This window comes from Mesitornis unicolor, unplaced genomic scaffold, assembly GCF_000695765.1.
Source record: "Mesitornis unicolor isolate BGI_N332 unplaced genomic scaffold, ASM69576v1 scaffold4486, whole genome shotgun sequence".
Taxonomy (NCBI): Eukaryota; Metazoa; Chordata; class Aves; order Mesitornithiformes; family Mesitornithidae; genus Mesitornis; species Mesitornis unicolor.
The window spans coordinates 14,810-27,286 of NW_010188740.1; the positions used below are offsets into that span (position 1 = coordinate 14,810).

At 38.1% G+C, this 12,477-nt stretch overlaps 1 protein-coding gene across 1 annotated transcript in view; it reads left to right on the forward strand.

Annotated features, from left to right (window-relative positions):
- The window catches only part of PHF20L1 (PHD finger protein 20-like 1), a 50,805-nt gene that overhangs the window by 14,009 nt on the left and 24,319 nt on the right, over positions 1 to 12,477 (forward strand). The window contains exons 5-8 of the mRNA XM_010185815.1: positions 2,261 to 2,468; positions 2,827 to 2,952; positions 8,458 to 8,540; positions 12,199 to 12,451. Coding sequence (XP_010184117.1) covers positions 2,261 to 2,468; positions 2,827 to 2,952; positions 8,458 to 8,540; positions 12,199 to 12,451 — 670 coding nt within the window. The remainder of the gene's footprint in view (positions 1 to 2,260; positions 2,469 to 2,826; positions 2,953 to 8,457; positions 8,541 to 12,198; positions 12,452 to 12,477) is intronic.

Genomic DNA, 12,477 nt, shown 5'->3' on the forward strand with positions numbered 1-12,477 from the left:
ACTTTTGTCATAAGATCCAAGCTCCGGCCATGTTACTGATCCTCTTCATCCCTTGGCCCAGGGTACAGTGTAAGATTTCTACTCTCAGGTCTCCTAACTCCTCACCAGCACAAATAGTTCACTGCTCTTTTTGTCCTTCTGGATGGACTGGGGCTAATGTGTGTGCTCGTTTTGGCTGGCCGAAAAAGAGGTATGTGTGTTTTTGATCGACTATGCAGCTGGCAGTTAGACATACTCTTGGTGGCTGGCATATCACCAAGTGGCCTTGGTAGTTGCCTGTTGTGTAAGCATTGCCAAAGCGCTTCCAAACTTTCCTGCTACTACCTAGACTGAGTGTATGTATCTTACTTTGGCAGTTTGGACACAGAACACTTTATCTTAGAGGTATCAAAACTGTTTCTAAGTACATAGTTTGACGCAAAGTAGAAGCGTAAGCTGTGTAAAGCAGTGATTTAAAAGCATTGTGCTATGGAAAAGGAAGAGCATAATACACGGAAAACTAATATTTGTATTTGTGTTATGCTTTTCTCATACATCAAAGAAGGCAAAGAAACCCTCAGTAGAACAGAAATTTGGAAGACTTAAAATACATCATGAGTGGGAAAAAGTTGCATTGAAGCAAGACTTGGAAAAATCAAGACCCTTTAGGTACCTCATATGATAACATAGCAACAAGAATCACAGAATCATTAAGGTTGGAAGAGACCTCTAAGATTGAGTCCAACCATCAACCCAACACCACCATGCCCGCTAAACCATGTCCTGAAGTGCCACATCCACACACTTCTTGAACACCTCCAGGGATGGGGACTCCACCACCTCCCTGGGCAGCCCCTTCCAGTGCTTGACCACTCTTTTAGTAAAGAGAATTTTCCTCATATCCAGTCTAAACCTCCCCTGGCACAATGTGAGGCCATTTCCTCTTGTCCTATCACTGGTTACATGCAAGAAGAGACCAGCACCCACCTCTCTACACCCTCCTTTCAGATAGTTTTAGACAGCAATAAGGTCTCCCCTCAGTCTCCTGTTCTCCAAACTAAACAACCCTAGCTACCTTTGCCACTCCTCATAATTCCTGTTCACCAGGAAACAGTCCAGAATAAAATACAGTCTCTCTACAGTTGTGGAAAAAGTACAAACATTATTTGTAAAGCATTCATGTGAAACTAGACAAAAGATAGTCTTTATCATACCTTTTTATATGTGCTAGTCCAAACCTGCAAATAACCCTTGTAGCCAGATTGTCATGTAATAAATGAATTATCGTTCAGAACACTTAAGCTTAATGCTTAATTCTTACTGGTGGAATGTGAACATTGCTGCTGGTTTTTTTATTGCATGTAACTGTACCTTGATGTTACAGAAAATTTGAAAAAATACTTCAGTAAAAAGGATCAATTTAAATTTTTTGCAATCGGATTGATCCGTGGCACTCAGGAGCCACAAGGCAGGAGTCTGATCACTCCAAACTGGTGGAGAGAGTGTGGCTCAGCCTTGGAAGTATTTAGTTCTCTCCATTGGCCAGACCTTGTCTGCATGCCTAAAAGTAGATTAATTTGGGCTGTACGTTCTGTTGTTCACCCCTTGGGTGGTTCTGTATGGTCAAATATGCCATTATACAAAATGGCACTTTTGTTACCTTAAATGTGGATTGTGAGATGCAGTCATATGTATATAGAGAGAGAGCACTTTACTGAAACTATTGGATGAATTTATTGTAATATAAGATAGTCAAAGAAGACTCTCTGTAGAAACACAGATGTAATAAGACAAGAGTTACCCCTACTTTATCAATTTAATTCAGGAAGAGCTCTGCCCAATCATGCGCCCGGTTGGACCGTGCTTTGAGTTGATTGTAGTTTTGAGTAACAGTTAAATTTGAGCAGCAATGGAATTGGTGTATTGCGCAGCAAGAAGGGTAAGAGGAAAGTCAGTGTTCTGGGTTTGGGAGCCTCCTGGGTTTCTGAAGTTCTGACACAGAAGATAGGCAGCAGGGAACGTGTGCAGGCAGAATTCTGTAAACTGGTATTTGAAGGTTTTTTCTTTTTGCTTTTTATCCGTGTGGCATACTGATAATACTTCCAGTTTATTTAGGTAATTTGGGAAACTTATTTTACCGCTCTTTGAGTAGTAGCCATTAAAATAAATTCAACCGCTCAAATATTTCTAGATGGAAGTTTCACTGGGTTTCTAAGTATTTTCTATTTGAGTCTCAGGCACTTTTTAATACTTACTTACTGTTTTTTTTTCCTTTTTGGAGGATTGGATAGCTTTGGTCAAAGCTGCTGCAGCAGCAGCAGCCAAGAACAAAGCGGGAACTAAACCTAGAACCAGCGCAAACAGCAATAAAGATAAAGAGGACAGAAAATGGCTAAAAGTTCCTTCAAAAAAGGAAGAAACCTCAACCTCTACAATCATGGAGGAAGTCCAAAAAAAGGAAGAGGAGCCTACATCTAGTGACACATTTGGTAAAAACAAATTCTGTGACAGATAAATTAAGCTTTTGTGGAGTGTCGGAGTAGAATTCCTGGTGTTAATTTTGAAATGAATTAATATGTAGTATTTCTAGAGAAAGAGATCTCATTTGCAGTTATGATAACTGTTATCATACGTAACATTAATCAGTTCAGAAACAGTTTTTACCAGTTAAATCTAGTTAGGTCAGCATTTCTGGGTTGATTAAAAAAAAGTAATTTTCATTTTAATAGAATGTTAAAGTTTCTTTACTGCAGTATTCTAATAGCAGCTCAGAAATATTTAAGTATTTTGGGTGTTATGTATTCATGAAATGTGAGTTTATTAGATTTCTCTTCTGTTTAAAAGTAGGATTTCCTGTAGTGGATGTTCCAAAGATGGCCTTTGTGCAGGCAGAGAGCACATTATCACAGAAGAGGAAAAGTAATCTAGGCAACTCATTTCAGGCAAAGAGAGCTCGTCTTAACAAGATCACTGGTAAAATACCTTTTTGTCGTTGGCTTTTTTTCCTTTTCAATGTAGTAAAATACACATGATTACATGTAAGGTACTAAAGTCAAGTAGAAGGACATTCATAGGGCACATATTCACTACAGTCTTTTACTTGTTTGGAATTTTAAAGGAATCTATACATGGCAATGAAATCTATGTAGCTCATAAGTTCAGAGAATAGTCTCAGGCTTGACCTGGTCTTCTTAGTTTTTTAGGAAGGGAGCCATCTTGAACTGATGAGTTTCTTTATATTTTAGCTCCAGCTGCGCAATTTTCTCCATTATTGGGTGAATTTGGGGTTTGTACAAGTTCGTAACACGGTCATGAGTTACATAACACTGCACATTAAAGCTGTTGTTAGCTGTGGAAAAACTAAATGTGTTGTCATAGTTTGTCATAAGGTAAAACTGTTACTGAAAAGAGTTTACAGTATGTCACTTAAAAGTGTACAAGCCTAGCTACAAATTGAAGCAATGAAGATCTGAAACGGGTTTTTTTTCAGTGTCTAAGGCATTAATCCCCTATTGGTTTTTCATAGGTATTAATGGAAAACAAGTATACAGCTACAGAATACATTTTATACAACAGGAATGTTTATACAACAATGGAATAATAGATAGTTTGTCTTGTCTTTAAAAGTTAAAAAATGCATTTTATTCCAAAACTTAATAGAAATTTACTTAACTGTGAAAAAATTGTTTCAATTTGTATCTCCCTCCCTTGTGCTTCCCAATAAGCAAATTGTGTTGCCAGCCTTGATTGAATCAGTGTTTAGGATGAGGTAATGTGTTTGTATCTGTGCTGGAAAAGTACCAGATGCACTTTAAAAGCTGGGTGGAAAAAAGTTGTGAAGTCCTCTCCTTAAGAGAGGAGCCCTTGGACTGGTAAGGGTAGAAATGCGTTCCACTCACTATTATAGTACATAATGGTTTGTGTGAAGGTTTTGTTGTTTTGTTTGGTTTGGTTTTGTTTTGGTTTTTTTTAGTAGATAGGGTATAGTCATTCATATAAAAAGTCTTACGTACTTCTGTAAGACAGAAGTGTCACTGACCTGGAGTTGTGCAAAGCATTTAGACACTGTCCTTCTCCAAGTTGGCGAGGCACGGACTCGACGAATGGACCACTCGGTGGATAAGGAACTGCCTGGATGGTCGCACTCAGAGTTGCGGTCAACAACTCAATGTCCAAGTGGAGAACAGTGATGAGTGGAGTTCCTCAGGGATCAGTAGTGGGACCAGTGCTGTTTAACATCTTTGTTGGTGACATGGACAGTGGGATTGAGTGCACTCTCAGCAAGTTTGCTGACGACACCAAGCTGAGTGACACAGTCGACACACGGAAGGGAAAGGATGCCATCCAGAGGGACCTGGACAGGCTGGAGAGGTGGGCCTATGCCAACCTCGTGAAGTTCAACAAGGCCAAGTGCAAGGTCCTGCCCCTAGGTTGTGGCAATCACAAGTACAAATACAAATTGAATGGAGAGCGGATGGAGAGCAGTGCCGAGGAGGACTTGGGGATGTTGGTTGATGAGAAAAACTCAACATGAGCTGACAATGTGTGCTTACAGCCCAGAAAAGCACCCATATCCTGGGCTGCATCAAAAGAAGTGTGGCCAGCAGGGCCAGGAAGGTGATTGTCTCCCTCTACTCTGCTCTCATGAGACCCCACCTGGAGTACTGCATCCAGTTCTGGAGGCCCCAATATAAGAAGGACATAGAGCTGTTAGAGCAGGTCCAGAGCAGGGCCACGATGATGATCAGAGGGCTGGAGCACCTCTCCTACGAGGACCAGCTGAGAGAGTTGGGACTGTTCATCCTGGAGAAGAGAAGGCTCAGAGGAGACCTTATTGCAGCCTTCCAGTTCCTGAAGGGGGCCTACAAGAAAGCTGTGGAGGGACTTTTTTACCAGAGCACGTGATAGGACAAGGAGGAATGGTTTTAAACTGGAAGAGAGTAGGTTTAAACTGGATAGTAGGAGGAAATTCTTTACTGTGAGGGTGGTGAGACACTGGCACAGGTTGCCCAGGGAAGTTGTGGATGCCCCCTCCCTGGAAGTGTTCAAGGCCAGGTTGGACAGAGCTTTGGGCAACCTGGGCTGGTGAGAGGTGTCTCTGCCCATGGCAGGGGTTAGACTGAATGAGCTTTAAGGTTCTTTCCAACCCAAACCCTTCTATGATGCTGTGAAAAATAACCTCATTCACTAAACTGTGTGGTGAGACTTTTATTCAAACTTGTCTTGGCTGATCCAGCCTTTTGTGGGTCAGCAGTGGAGGATGTTTAGTCAGTTTTCTTATGTGTGTCATTCCATTTCAGTCTTTCAGTCAGTACTTGAAATGAAATGGGTCAGTATGGAACATGATGTGAAGGAAGCAGTCTTTTAAAAAAACCCGTATTTTACCTCCAGGAGTTTCTTTCCTGGAAGGCTGCTTGTTTGGTACTGAGTTTAGTTAACAGATGTCTGATTTATCAGCCTCATTTCTACTTTCCTTTGCCCATACTGCATACACCCTCAGTTAAATACAAATTTAATTGCTGCCCTGAACAGTAGAAGATCTATACTAGTGATATATATTTACAGAGCACTGTTATTTCATTCCAATAGCAGTTAGATACCAAAACCAGCTGAAATACCTGTAGCTCTAGAAATTATATTTTTCTGTGCTTGTCAAGAGTGTTCTCTCCTAAGGAGTTTTGTCAGAATAATAGCAGTCAGATGGGCCATGTAGACTGAACTGAATAATGAGAAAACACAATAACATAATCATCATAACAGTCGTTGACTTCTTATAATTCTAAAAACAGTGTGTCTCTCTCTGTTTCTCCCTCCCTGACAGCATACTCCACTAACAGAACATGATACTGTTCAGTGAAAGTGAATTAATCCTTTAATTATGAGATGTAATTTGTCTGAAACTGTTCTCAAATTAACACATTTATGCAACTTACACTGTAGTAGGGTTTTTATTGATGCATATAATGGAGTATTTTGAAAATGTAACTGCTGTTGATCAAACTTTCTCCTGCCATGTGCTTATTTCTCATGCTTGAAATACTTGGGAATTATTTGTGTCTCCCGCATGAGTTTTTAGATTTGAAGGAAGATTGGGAATCATGCTGGTGTACCCATCAGAATGGCAAAATAATCATAAAGCATTGTAGCTATTAAGAAAACATTCATTTATGATGTGTTTTATGGCTGTACTGGGGAAACAGAGCAGATGATGTGGTTGTACGAGGTTGTCTGAAGGGAATGCTCTTCTGGATTTCACTTCAGCATTTGGTGTTCATTGCAGAAGCTTCTCCTTGTCTGCTACAAGAGCCACAGCTGCCTCTGGTGCTCTTTGCTCACCAGTCAACAACATGAAGTTGCTTCCTTTGCTCCTTTATCTTCTACCACTCCTGGGGGAAATGACATTTCCTGAAGTTGAAAGATGTCTCTTGCTAAGCATGTGCTAATGTCTTCTTCCAGTTAATTTTTGCATCTGTTGGAATGCCTGTTTCCAGCTCCTGCTGCAGTGTTGATACCTAAAAGAACAGATAACACCTGCAGCAAGCTTGCAGAACAGGTCAGGTTCACTGTGCCACCTCTTGCTTTTATTTATGTGGGGATGGTGAACCTGTGGTCCTGCTGCTGTAGTAGCTTGTGGAATTCCTTTGTCTTTGTAATTGGTTAGAAAGACACTTAATGGGGTAGAGAGGAGGGAAATAAGAGTAGTTATGTACTTGCAAGCCTGCCAGAATCTAGGTTCATTTCATGGGTTTACTTTCTGAGCACTGAGCATCTAGCTAGAAATGAAAGTCATGGAATGGTTTGGGTTGGAAGGGTCCTTAAAGCTCATCCAGTCCAACCCCTGCCATGGGCAGGGACACCTCCCACCAGACCAGGCTGTTCAAAGCCCCGTCCAGGCTGACCTTGAACACTGCCAGGGAGGGGGCATCCACAACTTCTTTGTAGAACCACAAAAGTTGCCTTATAGACTGTAGCTTGTTTAGTATTCAAAATTGTACTTCACTTAATTTTGAGAATTATTTTCTGCTTTTCATTGTAGATGCACTATAAAGAACAATATAAAGTCATTATAACATTATAAGGTCAACATTATAAAGAACATTATAAAGTCAATATAAAGAACATTGCTGATTTTGCAACTTCATTTAGACAGGATAATCTGAGTCACAGGGGTTTATTTAGGTTCATGAAATAAAAATCTTTTGTGAAGCCTAATGCAGAATTAAATACCTCAGAATTTTATTTGCATTAATATGACAGGACTAAGTAAGTTTTCTGCTTTCCGATTAAACTATCTGTAGGATCACTTCTTTTACACCTCTTGTTATGGACATGATGGTCTGAAAAAGTTTATTTAAAACATAAGTACTTTCCAGTACACGGAAGCACAACTTAATTTAGCATAAAATATAAATGAAGAAAGCACAAAAAGCACCTAATATTTATTGTGAAATGCTGAAATATGAGAACTCTCTTGCAAAATACGACACTGGAGTTTTTTTGTGTGCATTTTTTTTAAATGTCCTAAACGCTTCCTGAGAGGCCCAGGCTTCACTAATTTATAATTTCTTGGGCATTGTGCACTGTAAATTAATATTGAGCATATCTGATTTTTTTATGGAATGCAACAGGAATTTCCTGTGGATCTGTCAGCTCAAGTTATTTTTGAGGAGTTAAACTCTCCACCCCAACACAGACATTCCCAGAGATTATCATTGTAACTTCTATTCAGATCTGTGGGGTTTTTGGGTTTTATCAGTTCTGTTTTGTCTTATAGACCTTTTTCTTTCTTTGCATACTTCAGTATTTGAAGTTATTATGTGAATCAGAACTGAAGCATTTGCTATATGCTTAGCCAACAAAAAACTTCCTCGTATTTATGTTGCCTTGTCTTTCACAGGTTTTTTTTTTTTATAGTAGTGATACTGTATGTTCATGAATGAAGTGACATATTCTGATATATTTGCTCCCAATATGATCTTAGTATTGAGGTAATTTGGGAGCTCCACTGCTAAGAATATTCATTTGGAAATTAAATCCCTTGTTCTATTCTAAGAAAGGTTTGCTTGTGTTAGAGTGAAGAAGTAGTCATACAAATTCCAATGAGAATTTCTTAAAGACTGGAAAGAGGAGGGGTAGAAAAGGTTTCTAAATAGCATTGATGTCTCAAAATTTAAAGTGCTTGGGCTTTAAAAGAGTAGTGAGGCGTTATTTTACAATTGATAATTTGATTTTTATCTTGTTAATGGAAATGCTGGAGAAGTGCCTCTTGTAAAAGTACGCTATCATGGGAATGTCCTTTAACTTTTTGTTTCTTCTAATTGAAGTGTTCAGCTTTGTGTGGAGCTGCTTCAGGGAGAATTATACTGTAGATATAAGCAGTTCATATTTCATGTATTACTGTTTTGCTTTGTTTTCCGCAAATCCAGTTGCAAGCTGCTAACTTGCTAACTTAAAAATCTCTGCAATTTTTCTTCTAAGGTTTATTGGCATCCAAAGCTGTTGTTGCGGATGGTGCTGAAAAAAAGGAAGGCAACAAAGAAACAGCTCCAGTCCTGGAGCAGGTATGAAATGGTAGAGTTTGATTCTTTTGCAAGGTTCCCACTGGAGTGTGCCATGGAGATGTAGTACCTACAACATTAAAATTTGCCCCTTCAGATATAATAGGGAACTGAAAATTGATCTTATGTTTACATTTCTGGCAGAGCCAGAACGATGGAATTTAATTGTCTCTAAACAGTGTTGACTTGAATTTCAGTAATGAGCTTTTGTGTTAGAAAACTAACGGAAAACAAAGAAAAATGCAGTCTCCATGCAACAAATGTGAGGAGACCAGTGTCCCAAGGTCCAGTCTTAGAGCTGGAGCCGTGACCATGACTGGCTTAGGAAAAGGCCCTTACACAAATTGGATTTGTGTTTGAAACAGGGTTTTTTGACATCAAGTAGAACTTCTTTTGAAAGAAGTTTCTTTTATATTGTAAGAATTTGGTGTTGTAGGCTTGTATGTGTTTTCTGAATCGTTCAATGAGCCATACATTTTGCAAGGGTGTGTATTTTAATAAATACAAAAAAGAAACTTTTAAATAATGTTAAGGGTCTGATTTTTAAACCTGCATATTTGCAGAACTTGATGGCTGCCGTTTTCTCTTTGGCTTATTCCACTGTGTTCAGGCATTGCTTGACTCCGAGTTGTGCATTATCGCGCATATTAAAAGGGCTGAGTGCCCGAGCACGATGAAGTAAGCTAAGGATGAAGAGTAGTCTTGATTCAGGACATCCTTGTTTTCCAATGATTTAAATCAGAGCCTTAATGTAGTTTTAATACAGCTTTTTTGTATTCATTTTCATTCTTCTTTAACAGCAGCATTTGAAGAAAATAGCCTTGCTGCCTGCAATTCTTAAAAGAGCACTTCTGTTCTTAAGCCCCGGCACACTCTATGAACAGTCCCTACCCCAAACTTTATTTGACATTTTGGTTGTACTGGTTCTTTAGAGCTGATATATAATTGCATTGCTGTGGTTTTTCCATTGACACCGCATTGGATGCGAGTGTTGTCAGTGGAACATGACTTTGTTTTTAATGCTGTCACTGTAACGGCTGACTGAGCCCCTACGGTGTCAATGCATTGACTGCTGTTTTGCATAAAGGTTTACAATGTATTGACATGACCTTCCATTTCTCAAATTTTTGCATATTAAAGATGCTATGATTTTATTGCTACTGTGTGTGATATTTTCAATGTGCAAAAAACTGTGAAATGGCTTACAGCATGTTGTTTTTGGAAGAATCATTACAATGTAAATCTTACCATGCAGAATCCCATTACGGTGAATGGGACTTTGTGGTTTACATAGACTGTGTATGCAACAGTATAAACTACAGTGCATATTTACTAACAACTTTTTGTTACTTCTTAGACTTAGTAACTCGGCTATTTCTGTTTTATTGCTATGAAAAAAGATGTCTCTGTCACTGTTTACATGCTAATGGTCTGAAAAACCTCATTTTTGGAAACGCTAGTTAAGCTCCTTTAAAGAGGCATCTAAAATCCCAAATTGTCCTATTCCTTCTCTTCTACCTAAAACCAGAAACCTCACAAACATTTAAAGATTAACCGTGAGGAGGAGAATTTTTGAGCTCAAAGCTGTTTTCACCAAGTTCCTGCCCAAATTCAAATTAAAATGGCCGAGTTATAAACCTCCCCAAAAGGTTTTCCAATAGCGAAGCTGACATTTCTTAGAGGTTTTGTCTGCTACTGCTATAAAGTTGAATGGGTAAAGTATCTTGTAGGTTTTTTTAATAATGTGATACAGAACATGATAGAAGTATTCAGGCCAATAGCCAGAAACTGACTTTGTTGATGGAAGTTTTATTTTATTTATATTTATATATTTTTAGTTTACAGTTGTCTTAAACCCAAAACCTCAGACTATTAGTTGCACATACAGTAGTTTATTTAACTGTATTAGGGTATGTCATGTTATATTTCCTTTTGACCAAGACCTGATTAGATGAATAACATTAAGTCATTAAGGTTTTTAATGTTAATTTGTCCTGTTAAGAAGTTAAGCACCTTATCAGAATATTAATTTAATTTTTTTAATCTTGTTTAAATAACTTTGTAATTTGAAAGTAATGGATGCTGTAGTAATGTCTTTCACATCTGTGAAGATGAACAATAAAATTGTTTATTTACAAGTTACGACTCTAATTAATTTCTGGTAATACCTCTCATAACCAGCATAGGTATGCTCTACAGTTCATGGAATATTTTATTTAAACAAATAAACTGCACTTAGCACATGTGTAATTGAGTTATTCAAGGTAGAACTGATGTCTGCTGTATGGGATGTTTTGCATCGGATCATTACGTGATACTTCCAGCAAGCTTTTCAAGTAGCATTCAGGGGTGCCCTTTTGCAAATGCAGAGTGTTTTATTATTTTGCCTTTTTTTTTTCCATTGGAGCATGGAAAGTTCCAGTGGAAAATAAAATCGTAATTTATAACTAAACCACGTAATACTCACAAATCATCAGAGGTGTGATGTTTTTAATTTTGATTAAGTGAAGCACGTGTTCTTGAAATACCTCTCTGCTTTGTTAGTTACGGTGTTATCAGATGGTGCTGGGCCAAGAGAGGGGACAGGTTTCAGAAATGGTGTTCAGGTGTTGTAGTTTGCCGTTCTTGGCCAAGTTGTAACACAAGCACAGTTTTTTCAGTGAAGTAGGAAGAACTTCCTTCCACTTAAAACTCTAAAATGCTGATGTCTGTCAGTGCATGCTAATTGTCTAAAACTAATACTTCAGTGTCTGTGCTAAGAAGGATGAAAATTGATGAAATTGGATATGTTGATTATTTTCCTTTCTTCAAAAACTGTTTTAACTCATATCTGCTCGTTTTTCCTGACAGTTAGCAATCTATTTAACCCTCTGGTGCTAGAAGTTGTGATTTCTTCATGTGTTTGCACAAGCATATAATATGGTGAAATCCAGACTCCCAGCACTGGAAGGGGTTGTGTGAGAGTGTGTTCAGTATTTGGAAAGTTTTTACTGTTTTCAGACACTCCTTAAAGGAGCATTATCAACTTTTTCAGGTTCTTCTAATGGAATTCATGGTAAAAAAAGTTCTCCTGAGGAACTTTCTAAATTTCCTTTTTATTTTTTAATTTAATTTAATTTTATTTGCTATGGTCAGGGGAATGTCTGTGATGGGAAAATCACAGCAACTTTCTTTTAGAACTGCTGTCCTCTGAACAAGGATTTCTTGCTCATAGCCATGTAAAAGCCTGTTGGAGTTCAAGGAGAATTTGAGATATTCAAGGATTATAGATCAGTGCATGTATTCTAGCTCATAACAAGCGTTCTCCAAGTTATACTTTGATACAGCACTGACAGTCCTGGTTCACTGAAGGTGAAAGACAGAACCTAAAAAGACTTGGTGAATTTTTAAAATGGGAATAGAAGAAAAATTTTCAGGCTTTTTGCAAGTATTTCAAATAACAAGAAAATAAAGTGTTCTGAATACTGAAAACAATTGATAGTGCTCCTTTAAAAAAAGTTTAATGTGATGAATTTTAAGTAGTTTTCATTTGTACTGAAAATATTGTTGCTTTAAAATGTGTTTTGAATACTAAAGTTGCTTTTAAAAAGATCAAAATAGAATACGAGAACTACAGCGAAGAAACTGAAATAAAAGTATCAATTTTTTATTATTTATTCAGGAGATTTCACCTAAACCACAAAGTCAGAAAAAAAATGAAGCTGATATTAGCAGTTCTGCCAACATTCAGAAACCTGCACTGTTATCCTCAACTTTGTCTTCAGGAAAGGCTCGCAGCAAGAAATGCAAACAAGAATCTGGAGATTCTTCTGGGTGTATAAAGCCCCCTAAATCACCACTTTCCCCAGAATTAATACAAGTCGAGGATTTGACGCTGGTCTCTCAGCTTCCTTCTTCTGTGATAAATAAAACTAGTGAGCACAGACATTTTAAAAAAAAA